Source organism: Rhinoderma darwinii, chromosome 3 (genome assembly GCF_050947455.1).
Source record: "Rhinoderma darwinii isolate aRhiDar2 chromosome 3, aRhiDar2.hap1, whole genome shotgun sequence".
In the NCBI taxonomy this organism is placed as follows: Eukaryota; Metazoa; Chordata; class Amphibia; order Anura; family Rhinodermatidae; genus Rhinoderma; species Rhinoderma darwinii.
In genome coordinates, this window is record NC_134689.1 from 112,913,344 (window position 1) to 112,930,863 (window position 17,520).

The 17,520-nt window shown below is 41.2% G+C and overlaps 1 protein-coding gene across 7 annotated transcripts in view; it reads left to right on the forward strand.

The window, feature by feature from the left end:
* SERHL2 (serine hydrolase like 2) overlaps positions 1 to 17,520 on the forward strand; it is a 111,091-nt gene that overhangs the window by 62,478 nt on the left and 31,093 nt on the right. For 6 of the 7 annotated variants that reach the window (XM_075856583.1, XM_075856585.1, XM_075856581.1 and 3 more), the window contains 3 exons: positions 8,595 to 8,636; positions 10,890 to 10,909; positions 11,706 to 11,774. In XM_075856583.1, the coding sequence (XP_075712698.1) occupies positions 8,595 to 8,636; positions 10,890 to 10,909; positions 11,706 to 11,774 (131 nt within the window). The remainder of the gene's footprint in view (positions 1 to 8,594; positions 8,637 to 10,889; positions 10,910 to 11,705; positions 11,775 to 17,520) is intronic. The other variant, XM_075856586.1, reaches the window with a different exon arrangement.

Sequence of the window (17,520 nt, forward strand, 5' to 3'; positions counted from 1 at the left end):
CAGAGAAGTGACTTCATTTGGGAAAATACACTACTAAAGAATTCATCTTTGGGTATAGTGAGCATTTTGACCCCACTGGTGTTTCATAGATTTTATTAGAATTGGATAGTGAAAATGAAAAATTGTTTATTTTTCAAAAACATGTAGGTTTAGCGTACAATTGTTCATTTTCTCAACAAATAAAGGAGAGATCACCCCAACATTTGTAAAGCAATTCTTTCGAGTAAGGTAATAGCCCATATTTAGTCATACAGTGCATTCGGAAAGTCTTCAGACCCTTACTTTTTTCACATTTTATTATGTTGAGTTTTTCCCCTTCATTCTGCACTCAATATCCCATAATGACCAAGTAAAAACAGAATTTTAGAATTTTTTGCAAATTTATTAAAAATGAAAAACTCATTTCGCGTGGACATATGTATTCAGACCCTTTGCTATAACATTTAAAATTTAGCTCTGGGGGTCTCTCATTTCTCTAGATCTTTGAAATGTTTCTACACCTTGATTGGTGTCCACCTGTGGTAAAGTCATTTGATTGGACATGATTTGGAAAGACACATTCCTGTCTAAGTTCTCACAGCTGACAATGCATATCAGAGCAAAAACCAAACCGTGAGGAGGAAAGAACTGCCTGTAGAGCTCAGAGACAGGATTGTGTGGATTTGAATAAAAGGAAAGAAAGTGTAGCCAGGCAAGTAATTGTTGGAGTGAAGACTGCAAGTATTTTTCAGTATATTTTCTTTCGAATAAAGAAAATATACTGAAGAATACTTGTAGTCTTCTCTCCAACAATTACCTGCCTGGTGCCGTGTCCCAAAGCGACACTTTCTTTTCTTTTATTCGAATCCTTCTCCCCGGGCATTGTGGACTTCGCCCGTGGGATAGTAGTGGGTGGCAGCCGGCGTCCATCTGAAAGAGCGTTCCTTTGTGCTAAGCAGTGGTGTTGTGCCTACATTTGCACAAGGAAACCAGGTGAGTCTAACTGCTCACTGTGCGTTGCTTCTATCTTTTTTTTTTTTCTCCATCAAACAGTATTACCTTAGAGGAGCGCCTTGTTTTCCTCCCCCCCCCCCCTGTTTTATTCTATTTACAAGGATTGTGCGGAGACACAGATCTGGAGACTGGTACAAAAAAAAATTCTACTGCACTGAAAGTTCCCATGAGCACAGTGGCCTCCATAATTCTTTAAATGGATGAGGTTTGGATCAACCAGGACTCTACCTAGAGCTGGATGCCCCACCAAACTAAGAAATCGGGAGGGGGGGAGGGCCTTGGTAATAGATGTGACCAAGAACCCAATGGTCACTCTGGCTGAGTGCCAAAGATGTGTGCAGATGGGAGAAACTTCCAGAAGGTCAACCATCACTGCTGCGCGCCGCCAATCTGGACTTTATGGCCAGAAAGAAGCTTCTCAGTAAGACACATGAAAGAGGAGTTTGCAAAAAAGCACCTATGGAACTCTGACTGAGAAACAAGATTCTGTGATCTGATGAAACCAAGATTGAACTTTTTGGCCCCAATTCTAAGCCTCATGTCTGGAGGAAACCGGGCACTTCTCATCACTTGCCCAATACCATCCCTACAGTGAAGCATGGCTGGGACAGGGAGTCTGGTCAGGGTTGAGGGATACATCTATGGAGGTACGAAAGTACAGAAATATTCTTAATGATCTAAAGTGTTCTGGACCTCAGACTGGGTTGAAGGTTTACCTTCCATTAAGACAATGACCCTAAGCACACAGCCAAGACAACACAGGAGTGGCTTAGTGACAGCTCTGTGAATGTGGTTGAGTGGCCCAGCCAGAGCACAGACTTGTACCCAATCGAACATCTCTGGAGAGACATGAAAATGGCTGTCCACTGACGGTCTCCATCTATCCTGACAGCGCTTGAGAGGAGCTGCAGAGAAGAATGGCAGAAAATCCTCACTAACATCCTGTTTAACGTTGTCATTATGGGGTAATGACTGCAGAATGATAGGGAAAAACTTTTAACTTTAATTTTAGCTCAAGGCCTCAACCTAACAATGTGAAAAATTTGTCTGAAGACTTTCCAAATGCATTGTAAACTGTTGTTTGGGCACACGGTAGGGCTCAGAAGGGAGGGCGATTTGGCTTTTGGAGCGCAGATTTTGCGTGGCAGTCATTTTGTTTGGAGTTTTGCTGCTGTTTCAGTTTAGAATGTGGGGGCATATGTAAGCTGTGCGGGGTACATCAGGGTATAATAAAGTGGTAAAATAATGGGGTATACTATCCATGGATGTTTGTGCACAATCCTTTATGCACAGGCCACTGTCACACTGATAAATTATATCCTTTCTTAACTCCCTTTTGGTACACATTTTGCACCTTTGCAGTTTGGGGAATTTCACTGGGAAAGTGTTGTCCTGGTATAATATGGGCAACCTCGCTTCCAGCAGATATATTTGGGCCCTCCCCTTCCTGGATCCCAAAAATTAGGATCTTGATAATCACTTCTTGAAACAGAAGAAATGTTTTCTTCGGCCTTCACAGCTGCATATTTTTTTTATTCCCGACTTATGGGAGCCATAACCACCTTCTTTTTTTTACTTTTGTCGGTAGTGGGTAGAGTAAATCTGATCAAGATGATGGAGATTACCCAGCTGTTATGTCTGCTACATAATTCACCTATATGGATCCATCTGTGTTTTTTCTTTAAAATAATACCCTTTATGGAGAGGTGGTTTTGCCCGTGTCCGTTTTGGAGGCATTATAAATCGGAAAGGATGGTGGAGGTCTTGCAATGCCTAACTCTTGGGTGTATTTTCTACCAGCACAGTAACAGCATATTCGTGGTTAGCATAGTGAGGGAGGAGACTCTCAGAGGAGATTAAAATAGTACCTGCTCTAAAACAACAATCTATATGAAGCCCTAGAGGCCCATAAATTTAGGATATTCTCGACTCATAAGGTATTGTGGAAAGTTAGGGAACTGCAGGACATCACTGGGGCAACTCCATATACCGATTTGGTACACCCTGTGGTTACCGCACTTACACTTTTTAGAGGGTTTTAATCGGTGGAAATATAAGGGTGTTAGGATTTCTCAGGTTCTGAGAGAGGATGTCTTAATGTCCTATAGCCAGCTAAAGGAGGAATTTGCTCTTCCCCAAGAAGAATTTTATAAATGCCTACGTTTCCATCTCGTTTGGCAAACAGATTTAGGGACTGCAGGGACCTGGTTTACCTCTAACAAAATATAACTCCCATGTATATACCACCTTATTAGAAAATGTTTTGTCCAAACATCCTGTGAAAAGTAAAGAAAAAAGGGATGGATATATTGGGCCTATAGAGGAGGATCCATTGGCGAGATTTTTTGAGAGGGGTGCCCCATCTCACTGAGTGAAGCTCACAGGTTGTTCGCATATTTAATTCATAGCGTGTATAAATCGCCTAAGCTCCTCTTTGACATTGGGATGTGCATATATATGTTATGGATGTGCTGTGTACTAGAGCAGTTTTGGAGGTATGTGGTAGAGACAGTGAACACGGTTTACGAGGTCAATATTGTTCTTTCCCCATTTGTGTGCATACTCAAATGTGTTGAGAACCTGCCCACCAGTGAAGCCAGTAAAATAGCACTGGACAGGATTCTTTATGGCTCATAAGCTCATTTCCCAGCATTGATTAGGTAGCACAGGCTCCACAGCTAGAGAATGTGGACCAAATTAACAGGCTGTTGGGTGTGGAGAAAGGGGTATACAAAAAAAAAAAAAAAGGAGGCTATCCACAAATTTGAAAAGCTTTTTTATTTTTTAATTTTTTTTATTATATCACCCTGCATTATAAATGACATGTTAACTTTATTCTGCAGGTGAGTACGATTCCAGCGAAAACAAATTTGTTTTTTTTATGTTTTACAACTTTTTGCGCAATAAAATAACTTTTTTCTAAAAATGTATTCTTTGATTCGCCATGGAATGAGAACCATAACTTATTATTTTTTCCGTCTACGGAGCTGTATGAGAGCTTGTTTTTTGCAAGACGAGCTGTAGTATGTATTGGTACCATTTTTGGATACATGTGACTTTTTGATCACTTTTTATTCCAATTTGTGGAAGGCTAAGTATCGAAAAAAACAACAATTCTGGCGGTTTTTGTTTTTTTACAGCGTTCTCCGTATTGGATAAATAACATAATATTTTTAGAATTTAGGCTGTTAGACGCATGGATATCAATTATGTATATTTTTTTTTATTTTTCCCCAATAATAAAGGACTTGATACGAGAAAAATGCGATACTTTAAGTTTTTTTTTATTTTTCTAAAACTTTTTTTGTTACTTTTCTAACTTAAGTAACTTTTGTTTTTTTTTAGTTGAACTAGGGGACTTAAAGGTCTGAACTTCTGATCTCTAATCTTATGCATTGCACTACATAGGTACGGCCAGATTTACACTGACAGCAAGCCTATTAGGCCCCACCTCTGGCAGTGCCTAATAGATTCTGTATATCGCAGACCTGGAGGATATTGTTAGTTGTCATTGGCAGCCCCGTGATCGCGTTGCCAGGGTGCCAATCGGCTACAAACCACTTAGATACCGTGGAAGCTATTTACCTTGGCATCTAAGGAGTTTCATAGCAAGTATTGGAGCTAGCTCCAGTCCCTGCCGTTACAGCCAACACCTTGCCATTTATGATGTAAAAAGTCGGGAAGGGGTTAAAGAGGCTCTGTCACCAGATTCTCAAATCCCTATCTCCTATTGCATGTGATCGGCGCTGCAATGTAGATAACAGTAACGTTTTGTTTTTTAAAAAACGTTCATTTTTGGCCAAGTTATGAGCTATTTTATATATATATATGCAAATGAGGTTTGAAATGGACAACTGGGCGTTTTTTTTCGTTATTTCCAACTGGGCGTGTATTGTGTTTTTAACTGGGCGTGTTTACGTGTATGACGCTGACCAATCAGTGACCAGTCAGCGTCATACACTCATCTCCTTTGATTTACACAGCAGCGATGTGCAGCCACATAAACAGAGATTAACGTTAATCAAGTGTCCTGAAGTGTCCTGATAATGAATACACATGAAATCCAGCCTGGACGTCATGTGTATTCAGAATCCTGACACTTCTGACTCTTTTCTTTGAGATTTCTAGCAGGGGAAACGAAATCTCGCGAGATTACGGAGGTAAATTTATATAGATTTTGTATGTTCTAGTACCTATACACAGTAAAAATAACTTTTTTTTTTTTTAAAGTTGTTTTTGTGTCTCTGTATTTCAAGAGCCATAACTTTCTTTATTTTTCCCCGATGCAGCTGTATGAGGGCTTTTTTTTTTTTTTGCGAGACGACTTGTAGATGCTACTTTTTATCAAAGGCAGGATTCACAGAAAACAGCAATTTTTTGCATGGTTTTTTATTTTATTTTTTATGGCGTTCATCATGCGGGTTAATTGTATTTACTTTTTTTTTTTCAATAATAAAGCATTTTGTAAGGGGAAAAAGTATTTTTTAATTAAAGTTTTTTTTATTAACTTTATTGAACTTTTTTTTTTTTACTTTTTTACTAGTCCCACCAGGGGACTTCACTATGTGATCATCCGATACATAATAATATGCATAATATTTTTGTATTGCAGTGTATTAGTGCCTGTCCATGTAAAACGGATAGGCATTTGCTAGGCCATGCCTCTGTCATGGCCTAGCAGGCATAACTAGTGGCAGACCTGGGGGCCTTTATGAGACCCCCCGGCTGCGATAGAAGACACTGACACCCTGCAAATTTACGCAGGATGCCGTTGCGGTGAGAGAGTGAACTCCCTCCCTCTATCCAATACCACTCCGATACGGCGCTCACTATTGAGCGCCGCATCTGAGAGGTTAAATGGGCGAGATCGATACTGATATCAATCTCGCCCGTTAGAGCAGGACTGCTCCCTGCTCTCCGCTACCTCTGGTAGCTGAGAACATGGAGATTTAAAGGCTCCCTGCTCTATCTATTTATTCCGATTCAGCGCTTTAAAAAGGCTATTGCATCGGAAGAAAGCCAGTTCGTGGCCACCGTAAAAACACTAATGGCGGTCAATAACGTGTTAATATATAGTTACATAGTACGGTTGAAAAAAGACATATGTCCATCAAGTTCAACCAAGGGATGAGAAAAAGGTAAGGAATTAAAAAAAAAAAAAAAAAAACATACGCAAAAGGCACTAACCTATTTTCCCTAAAAAAAGGAAATATTTTCCGCCTGATCCCAAGTGTCAATCCGACTGAATTAACATTCAAACAAGAATTTATGCATTGACATGGGAGCTGATATTTTCTTGTTCTAAAGCTCTTTTACTTTTCCTTCTGTGACCAGCTTCTCAGGTGACAAGTTCACAGCTTTATGCTAAAGGCTTGTCGCCTCTTGATATTGAAACTTTTTTTCTCCAGACGGAGAAGTAACCCTTGTCTTTTGAGGGAAAATTTCTTTGAACAGGTTTACACCTCATTTTTTGTATGGACCATACAGGTTAATCATGTCTCCACTTAGTCGGTTAAATAGGTTTCATTATTTTAATCTTTCCTCATAACTAAGAGGCTGGATTGATTCACACAAGCACATTACGTCCGTAATTGACGGACGTATTTCGTCCGCAAGTCCCGGACCGAACACACTGCAGGGAGCCGGGCTCCTAGCATCATAGTTATGTACGATGCTAGGAGTCCCTGCCTCGCTGCCGGACAACTGTCCCGTACTGTAATCATGTTTTCAATACGTGACAGTTGTCCGGCAGCGAGGCAGGGACTCCTAGCATCGTAACATAAGTATGATGCAAGGAGCCCGGCTCCCTGCAGTGTATACGGTCCGAGACTTGCGGCCGAAATACGTCCGTCAATTACGGACGTAATGTGCTCGTGTGAATCCAGCCAGATGCCTCACGCCCCTTATTAGGTTAGGCTTCATAAACATCTGCGTCAGGGTCCCGTTCTGACGTTTCGTCGGAGCTTCCCGTCAGAACGGGACCCTAACGGAAACAAACCGAAACCATAGGTTTCCACTTGCATCACCGTTGATTTCAACGGTGACGGATTCGGTGCCAATGGTTTCCGTTTGTCTCAGTTGTGCAAGGATTCCGTCGTTTTGACGGAATCAAGACCGTAGTTGACTAGGTCGGGGTCCCATTCTGACTGGAAAGGATAACTTTTCAACAACCTAATTTTATACTTATAATGTATTAGCATATTCCTGTATGCTAATACATTATACTGTGTCAATATGACATAGGCTGCTGTTAGGGCAACACATAGTGTGCCCTAACAGCAGGCCATACTGAGCAGACACCCCTGGGGTCTTTTCTAGGTCCCCAGGGCTGACTGCAAAGGGTTCCCACAGCCTCTGATTGCGTTTCCGGTGATGCGATTGAAGAGGGGAGTCCCCTTTGATCATGCTGCTGTCACGAACCACGGCTATCAAAGGATTAGACAGCTAGGGTCGGAGATTTCTCTGATCCCAGCTGTAGTCATCAGGCTTCTCTAAGTTCAGGAGTTGTTATAACAGCTCCTACTTAGAGAATGAACGCTCAGTAGCCTTTTCTACAGAGATGCCAACAAATGTCGCTGTAGATTAAGGACTTCCATTAAAATACAGCAGGCAGTCGTTAAGGGTTTAAATTGCTGAGGAAAAATTAAAGCTGCACTGTAATTGGTTGATATGGGCAGCAAGTCCTGTTTTCCAGTTCATTTTGATAAATAAGGCCCATTGTGTTTCAATTCCTCACTATTTTTAAGATATTTATTTTCTGTCGGTGAAGGCTGAAAACCTGTAAATACTGTAGTTAGTCCTGTTCTCAGCTGAGAGGTGCAATTGTATTTAGTCTATGCAATGCTATTTGAGCTAAATCCAGCAGCAGCTGCACAAATCTCTGCTAGTTTGCTACAATGTATCAGTCTGAGTTCCAGGCTGTTCAGCTCACAGAGCATTACCTAGAATTGATACAATCAAATCACTTTTCAGGGGAAGATAGGACTAGGTCTGTAGGGATTCCCACCCCCTGAATGTACACAACTCTAAAATGGGGAGGAATGTATAGATTATGCTTTATTTACATAAAACAGAAAATCCCTCTATTTTCCGCCAGCTAAAAATGGATATTAGGATGAATTGAAGAAACCGTGTTCTATGTAAAGGTCCTTATACATGGGCCAATGATCATGCGAACGAGCGTTTGTATTCATTGCCCTGTGTAGACAGGGCAGCAGTCAAATGTCCACATTTTGGTTTGTCGGCTGATCGGATCTATTATGCGGGCCGAAATATAGTATATTTCGCTGCACATCTCCCTGTGTAAAAGGAATGTGCTACTCACAAGATGCAAATTTATGGGGACAAACGATAGTATCAACGATTGTTCATGCCCTTACATTCCGATCATTGCTCCATTCGGCTGTTTAGCGGAGTCTGGTTGGCACTGAGCTAATAAGAGAAGAAATTGAGCAGTCAAGACAAGTCTTCCCCTTCTCATCCTGCACTATTCATTACAACATGATTGCTTTATGAAATATATTCTCTTTACTTCCAGACCACCCTCTAATATTACAAATATCCTTTTGACATATAATTATATTTTCCTCCTGTTTCCCCAGCTTTAGGTTGGACAAGATTCTCCATAATAGGACACAGTATGGGTGAGGATTTATTTTATTATTCATATCTAGTTCATATCTAGGTCTTGCCTTCCCTTCATCCTAAGGATGAAACAACTACTTATTTTTGATTTGGACATAAATGTAGATGGTCAAATTAAATATCATTATAGCAAGCTTCACAAGAAGTGAGGCGGTAGCATAAATAATTGTCATTCTCTGAGAACTGATCTTTTCAATCTCAAGAAGGATATTAAAGAGGCTCTGTCACCAGATTCTCAAATCCATATCTCCTATTGCATGTGATCGGCGCTGCAATGTAGATAACAGTAACGTGTTTTTGTTTTCTTGTTTTTTAAAACGATCATTTTTGGCCAAGTTATGAGCGATTTTATATTTATGCAAATGAGCCTTTCTAATGGACAACTGGGCGTGTTTTCTCTTATTTCCAACTGGGCGTGTCTTGTGTTTGTAACATCTGGGCGTGTTTACTTGTTTTACTAGATGGGCGTTGTGAATAGAAGTGTATGGTGCTGACATATGATGCTGACAAACACTTCTATTCACAACGCCCAGCTAGTAAAACAAGTAAACACACCCAGATGTTACAAACACAATACACGCCCAGTTGGAAATAAGAGAAAACACGCCCAGTTGTCCATTAGAAAGGCTCATTTGCATAAATATAAAATTGCTCATAATTTGGCCAAAAATGATCGTTTTTAAAAAGAACAAAAACGTTACTGTTATCTACATTGCAGCGCCGATCACATGCAATAGGAGATAGGGATTTGATATGGTGACAGAGCCTCTTTAACCCGTTAGTGACCGGCCCATCGTGTTTCTACGTCGGTCACTAACGGGCCTTATCCCGATGCCATAGACTTTTTACGTTTATAAGTAAACAGAGCAGGGAGCCGTCAAATCTCCCTGCTCTCAGCTGCCAGAGGCAGCTGAGGGCTGGGAGTGTCCCTGCTCTGCCGGGTGAGATCGATATTAGTATCGATCTCACCCGTTTAACCCCTCAGATTCGGTGCCCAATAGCGTGCACCGCATCTGAGTGGTTTTGGAGAGAGGGAGGGAGCTCCCTCTCTCTCCCACCGACACCCGGCGATACGATCGCCGAGTGTCTGTGTCTCCAATGGCAGCCGGGGGTCTAATAAAGGCCCCCAGGTCTGCCTGGAGTGAATGCCTGCTAGATCATGCCGCAGGCATGACCTAGCAGATGCCTGTCCGTGTTAAACGGACAGGCAGTAATACACTGCAATACAAAAGTATTGCAGTGTATTATAAATGCGATCGCAGAATCGCATATTATAGTCCCCTAGTGGGACTAGTAAAAAAGTGGAAAAAAAGTTTAATAAAGTTAATTTAAAAAAAAATGTGAAAAAAAATGAAAAACCCAGCTTTTCCCCTTACAAAATGCTTTACTATTAAAAAAACAAAATAAAGTTAAAAAGTTACACATATTTGGTATCGCCGCGTCCGTAACGACCCCGACTATAAATCTATGACATTATTTAACTCGCACGGTGAACGCCGTAAAAAATTAACTACTGGAAAAACTATGGAAAAATTGCTGTTTTCTGTGAATCCTGACTTAAATTTTTTTTTATAAAAAGTGATCAAAAAGTCACATCTACTCCAAAATGGTACCAATAAAAACTACAAGTCTTCCCGCAAAAAAAAAGCCCTCATACAACCGCATCGGCGAAAAAATAAAAACGTTACGGCTCTTCAAATATGGAGACACAAAAACAAATAATTTTGAAAAAAAAGCGTTTTTACTGTGTAAAAGTAGTAAAACATACAAAAACTATACAAATTTGGTATCGTTGCAATCGTAACAACCCGCTGAATAAAGTTATGGTGTTATTTATATCACACGGTAAACGGCGTAGATTTAAGACGTGAAAAAGTGTGGCAAAATTTCAGGTTTTTTTCTATTTCCCCCCAAATAAAAGTTAATCAATAAATAATATGTCCCCCAAAATGGTGCTATTAAAAAATACAACTTGTCCCGCAAAAAACAAGACCTTATACAGCTATGTCGACGCAAAAATAAAAAGGTTATAGCTCTTGGAATGCGATGATGGAAAAACGTAAAAAATGGCTTGGTCATTAAGGTCTAAAATAGGCTGGTCATTAAGGGGTTAAAGGGCAAGGATGTTTTTTTTTCCCACATACAAATAGCTGTACGGAAGTTTATCTGAAATTGTGACAACTCACTTTTTTAAACTAAGGAAATGTTATTAGTCTATTAATTTTACTGACTGAAGAATACTTTTTCCGTAGGTGGTGTTGTTGGAGGAATGGTGAGTCAATTCTGAAATATCTATATAATTATTTTGCGCTGGTGCAACCCCGTTGGCGTATACTGTATGAATAGAAAAACTACTTTTGGGCACTGGTCTGTTGAACAGAATAAAAATGTGTGGCAAAATGAGTAATTCATATAAGGGATGGAACAGTCCCATCGCCAAAGAACCTACGGTTCACTTGCCTGCTTCATTTAGTTGTTCGTTTGAAACAATACATGAAGGGAAATACAAATCATAAGCTGCAGTATTCCTGTAACCCTCCTCGATTTTGGATGTTATAAGGAGCATTCAACAGCTGATAGCATGAACTCTGATACAAACTGCGGGAGATGCCCTCATACAGTTCAGTTGATGGTAAAAAAGAATGTATGGTTCACAGAATGTAGTGACACAAATAATATTAATTTAAAAAAGTGTTATTAATGTGCAAAAGTAGTAAAACATAAAAACAAGAAAACGATATAAATTTGGTATCGCTCTTAGGCTATGTTCACAGTTTTTTGCAGGCAGAATTTCTGCCTCAAAATTCTGTTTGGAAGTTTGAGGCAGATTTTCGCCCGTGGGCATAACGTAGCGATATACGCTTTCTCTGCCTCCCATTGAACTCAGTGTGAACATAGCCCAACAGCTGCAGTCTACAGGAGTGAATTGAGTTACAAGCATCCTCTAGACCATTGGTTCCCAAACTTTCTGAGTCCGGGACCCACTTTTGGCTGAGACTATTGTTTTGGGACCCCTTGCAAACTTATTCCCATTTCTTTTGACGTATGTCAACATCATTCTTCGCTAGATGCCGGTACTTCGCTCCATTGAATTGAGCGGGCGGGCTCAAGGTATCCTGATGCTGTGTGTCGCTGAGGTGGGTCTTGCGTCCAGACTCGGCAATCATAGGCATAGCTAGGGGTTAAGCACAGTGGGTGAAACACACAGGTTAATGCCCCTATAGCTGCCCCCACACAGGATAATGCCCCTATAGCTGTTCCCACACAGGATAATGCCCCAATTTATTTATTTCAGTTACTTATATAGCGCCAACATATTACGCAGCGCTGTACAGAGGTCCTCTTTTTTACTGTCCCCATTGGGGCTCACAATCTAAATTCCCTATTGGTATGTTTTTGGCGTGTGGGAGGAAACCGGAGTACCCGGAGGAAACCCACGTAAGCACTGGAAGAACATGCAAACTCCATGCAGATGTTGTCCTTGGTTGGATTTGAACCCAGGACCCCAGCGCTGCAAGGCAATAGTGCTAACCACCGAGCCACTGTGCTGCCCTATAGCTGTTCCCACACAGGATAATGCCCCTATAGCTGTTCCCACACAGGATAATGCCCCTATAGCTGTTCCCACACAGGATAATGCCCCTATAGCTGTTCCCACACAGGATAATGCCCCTATAGCTGTTCCCACACAGGATAATGCCCCTATAGCTGTTCCCACACAGGATAATGCCCCTATAGTTGTTTCCACACAGGATAATGCTCCTATAGCTGTTCCCACACAGGATAATGCCCCTATAGCTTCCCCCACGCAGGGTAATGCCTCTGTAGCTGCCCTCACGCAGAGTAATGCCTCTATAGCTGCCCTACAGTGCCTCCCTACCTAGTAGAATGCCTCTAAAGCAGCCCACACAATGCCTCTATAGCTACCCCACACACGTATAATGACCCCTTAGTGCCCACCACACAGAATAATGCCCCCACACAGTATATTGCCTCCATTTCTGCCCCCCACACAGTATAATGCCCTTACAGCTGTCAACATAGCTGTCTCCATACAGAATATTGCCCCATAAGGCCTAACAAAAAAAATTATAAAATATTAATTCCCACGATGGGTGAAGGTGATCTCTCTGCTCCTCCGGTTTGTGTATGGCTTGGCACAGACGGGTGCAATGACACCACTACATCGCGTCAGTCATGAAAAAACGCTGCTGCGTCCTGAAGGGGTTAATATCCAAAATCTTTGCAGATATTTCCCCAGTGTTGCTCTTGAGGCTGATAGCTGCTAGGGGCTACTAGGACTAAAATGGATCTATAGTTTGTGACAGAACAAAATTAACCCCTTCCCTCTTTGGCCACTTTTGACCTTCCTGACAGAGCCGCATTTTTCAAATCTGACATCTTTCCCTTTATGTGGTACGAACTTTGGAATGCTTTTACCTATCCAAGCGATTCTGAGATTGTTTTCTCGAGACACATTGGACTGTTACTGGCAAAATTTGCTCGATACGTTCAGTGTTTAATTGTGAAATACACCAAAATTTAGCGAAAAATTGCAAAAAATTTGCATTTTTCAATTTAAAGAGGCTCTGTCACCAGATTTTGCAACCCCTATCTCCTATTGCAGCAGATCGGTGCTGCAATGGAGATAAGAGCAACGTTTTTTTTTTTTTTTAAACGAGCATTTTTGGCCAAGTTATGACCATTTTTATATTTATGTAAATGAGGCTTTCGAAAGTCCAACTGGGCGTGTATTATGTGTGTTACATCTGGGCGTGTTTACTTCTTTTACTAGCTGGGCGTTCTGACGAGGAGTATCATCCACTTCTCTTCAGAACGCCCAGCTTCTGGCAGTGCAGACACACATCGTGTTCTCGAGAGATCACGCTGTGACGTCACTCACTTCCTGCCCCAGGTCCTGCATCGTGTCGGCCACATCGGCACCAGAGGCTACAGTTGATTCTGCAGCAGCATCAGCGTTTGCAGGTAAGTAGCTACATCGACTTACCTGCAAACGCCGATGCTGCTGCAGAATCAACTGTAGCCTCTGGTGCCGATGTGTCCTCGCTCGTCCGACACGATGCAGGACTTGGGGCAGGAAGTGAGTGACGTCACAGCGTGATCTCTCGAGAACACGCTGTGTGTCTGCACTGCCAGAAGCTGGGCGTTGTGAAGAGAAGTGGATGATACTTCTCGTCAGAACGCCCAGCTAGTAAAAGAAGTAAACACGCCCAGATGTAACACACACAATACACGCCCAGTTGTACTTTTACTTTAAACACGCCCAGTTGTACTTTAGAAAGCCTCATTTACATAAATATAAAAATGGTCATAACTTGGCCAAAAATGCTCGTTTTAAAAAAAAACAAAAACGTTACTCTTATCTACATTGCAGCGCCGATCTGCTGCAATAGGAGATAGGGGTTGCAAAATCTGGTGACAGAGCCTCTTTAACCCCTTCAGGAACACGCTCATTTTGGCCTTCAGGACCAGACCCATTTTTTCAAATCTGACATGTTTCACTTTATGTGGTAATAACTCCGGAACGCTTTTACCTATCAAAGCGATTCTGAGATTGTTTTCTCGTGACACATTGGACTTTATGATAGTGGAAAAATTTGCTCGATAAATTCAATATTTACCAGTGAAAAACACCACAATTTTGTGAAAAATTGCAAAAATTAGCATTTTTCTAAATGTAAATGTATCTGCTTGTAAGACAGGCCGTTATACCACACAAAATTGTTGCTAATTAACATCCCCCATATGTCTACTTTAGATTGGCATCGTTTTTTGAACATCCTTTTATTTTTCTATGACGTCACAAGGCTTAGAACTTTAGCAGCAATTTCTCACATTTTCAAGAAAATTTCAAAAGGCTATTTTTACAGGGGCCAGTTCAGTTGTGAAGCGGCTTTTAGGGCCTTATATATTAGAAACCGCCAAAAAGTCACCCCATTTTAAAATCTTCACCCCTCAAAGTATTCAAAACAGCATTTAGAAAGTTTCTTAACCCTTTAAACGTTTCACAGGAATTAAAGCAACGTAGAGGTGAAATTTTCAAATTTCATTTTTTTTTGCAGAAATTCATTTTTAATCTATTTTTTTTGTAACACAGAAGGTTTTACCAGAGAAACGCAACTCAATATTTATTGCCCAGATTCTGCAGTTTTTAGAAATATCCCACATGTGGCCCTAGTTTGGTAATGGACTGAAGCACCGGCCTCAGAAGCAAAGGAGCACATAGTGGATTTTGGGCCTCCTTTTTATTAGAAAATATTTTAGGCACCATGTCAGGTTTCAAGGGCTCTTTCGGTGCCAAAACAGTGGAAATCCCCCAAAAGTGACCCCATTTGGGAAACTACACCCCTTGAGGAAATTATCTAAGGGTATAGTTAGCATTTTGACCCCGCAGGTTTTTTGCAGAAATTATTGGAAGTAGGCCGTGAAAATAAAAATCGTCATTCTTTCAAAGCTAATGTAGGTTTAGCTAATTTTTTCTAATTTCCACGAGGACTAAAGGAGAAAAAGCACCACAACATTTGTAAAGAAATTTCTCCCGAGTAAAACAATACCCCACATGTGGTTATAAACGGATGTTTGGACACACAGCGGAGCTTAGAAGGGAAAGCGCTATTTGGCTTTTGGAGCTCAAATTTAGCAGGAATGGTTTGCGCAGGCCATGTCGCATTTGCAAAGCCCCTGAGGGGACAAAACAGTGAAAACACCAAAAAAGTGACTCCATTGAGAAAACTACACCCCTTGAGGAAACCATCTAGGGGTGTAGTGAGCATTTTGCCCCCACAGGTGTTTCATAGATTTTATTAGAATTGGGCAGTGAAAATAAAAAAAATCCTTTTTCTTCAATAAGACGTAGCTTTAGCTCCAAATTTTTAATTTTCTCAACAAATAAAGGAAAAAAAGAACCCCAACGTTTGTAAAGCAACTTCTCTGGAGTACGGCAATACCCCACACGTGGTCATAAAATGCTGTTTGGGCACACGGCAGGGCTCGGAAGGGACGGAGCGCCATTTGCTTTTGTTGTACAGATTTTGCTGCATTTGGTTTCTGGGCGCTATGTCGCATTTGCACAGTCCCTGTGGGACCAAAACAGTGGATCCCCCCCAGAAGTGACCCCATTTTGGAAACACCCTCAAGGTATTCACCTAGGGGTGTAGTGAGCATGTTAACCCCGCAGGTGTTTTGCAGAAATTCGTGTGCACACGATGTGGGAGAATGAAAATGGGAATTTTTCCTTAGATACGCCAATATGTGGTGCCCAGCTTGTGCCACCATAACAAGACAGCTCTCAATTATTATGCGGTGTTTCCCTGTTTTAGAATCACCCTACATGTGGCCCTAATCTTTTGCCTGGACATTCGACAGGGCTCAGGAGTGAAAGAGTACCATGTCAAATTGAGGCCTAATTTGGCGACATATAAAGTATTGGTTCACAATTGCAGAGGCTTTGATGTGAAATAATAAAAGAAACCACTGAGAAGTGACCCCATTTTGGAAACTGCACCCCTCAAGGCATTTATTAAGGGGTGTAGTGAGCATTTTCACCCCACGTGTCTTTTCCATAAATGATTGCGCTGCGGAAGGTACAAATTAAAATTTTTCCCTAGATATGCCAATTCAGTGTCAAATATGTCGTGCCCAGCTTGTGCCACTGGGGACACACACCCAAAAATTGTTAAAAGGGTTCTCTCGGGTATGGTGATGCCATATATGTGGAAGTAAACTGCTGTTTGGGCATTCTGTAGGGCTCAGATGGGTGGGAGCGCCATTTGGATTTTGGAGCGTGGAATTTGCTTGGTAATAGTTTTGTTTGGAGTATCACTGTTGTTTCCGTTTATAATGTGGGGCATATCTGAGCTGGGCAGAGTACATCAGGGGCATAGTCAGGTGGTATAATAAGGTAAAAAAAATAATAAAATGATCCATAGATGTGTGTTACGCTGTGATCGATCCTGTCTGCACAGGCCGGTGTTGTACTGATAACTGGCGTCCTTCCTTATTCCCCTTTTGGTCCACACTCCGCACCTTTGCAGTTTGGGGAATTTTGCCGGGAAAGCGTTGTCCTGGTATAATACGGGCACCGTCGCTTCCAGCGGATATGGTTGGGCCCTCCCCTTCCTGGTTCCCTAATTTTAGTGCCTTGCTACATCGCCTTTTGAAACAGAAGAAACGTTCCCCTCGGGCCTTCACAACTGGACAATTTTCTTTCCTGAATTATTGGAGCATTAACTTATTTTATTTTTTCATAGACGTAGTGGTATGAGGGCTCTTTTTTTACGGGACGAGCTGTAGCTTTTATTGGTACATATTGGGGTACAATCAACTTTTTGATCATTTGTTATCCTTTTTTTGGGAGGCCAGGTGACAAAAAAAACAGAAATTCTGCCATAGTTTTTTTAGTTGTTTTTTTTTTATACAGCGTTCACCATGCGTTATAAACTACATGTTACCTTTATTCTGCGGGTCAGTACGATTCCGGCGATACCAAATTTCTAGAACTTTTTTATAACTTTTTGCACAATAAAATTACTTTTAGAAAGAGAATGTATTTTTTCTGTCGCCAAGTTGTGAGAGCCATAACTTTTACATTTTTTCGTCGATGGAGCTGTGTGACCGCTTGTTTTTTGCGAGACGAGTTATAGATTTTATCGGTACCATTTTTGGATACATGCGACTTTTTGATCACTTTTTATTTCAATTTTTGGAAGACCGTGACCAAAAAAACAGTAATTACGGCAGTGTTTTTGAGGTTTTTTTTTACGGCGTTCACTGCGCTGGATAAATAACATAATATTTTTATAGTTCAGGTCGTTACGGTCGCAGCGATACCAAATATGTATGGCTTTATTATTTTTTTCTATA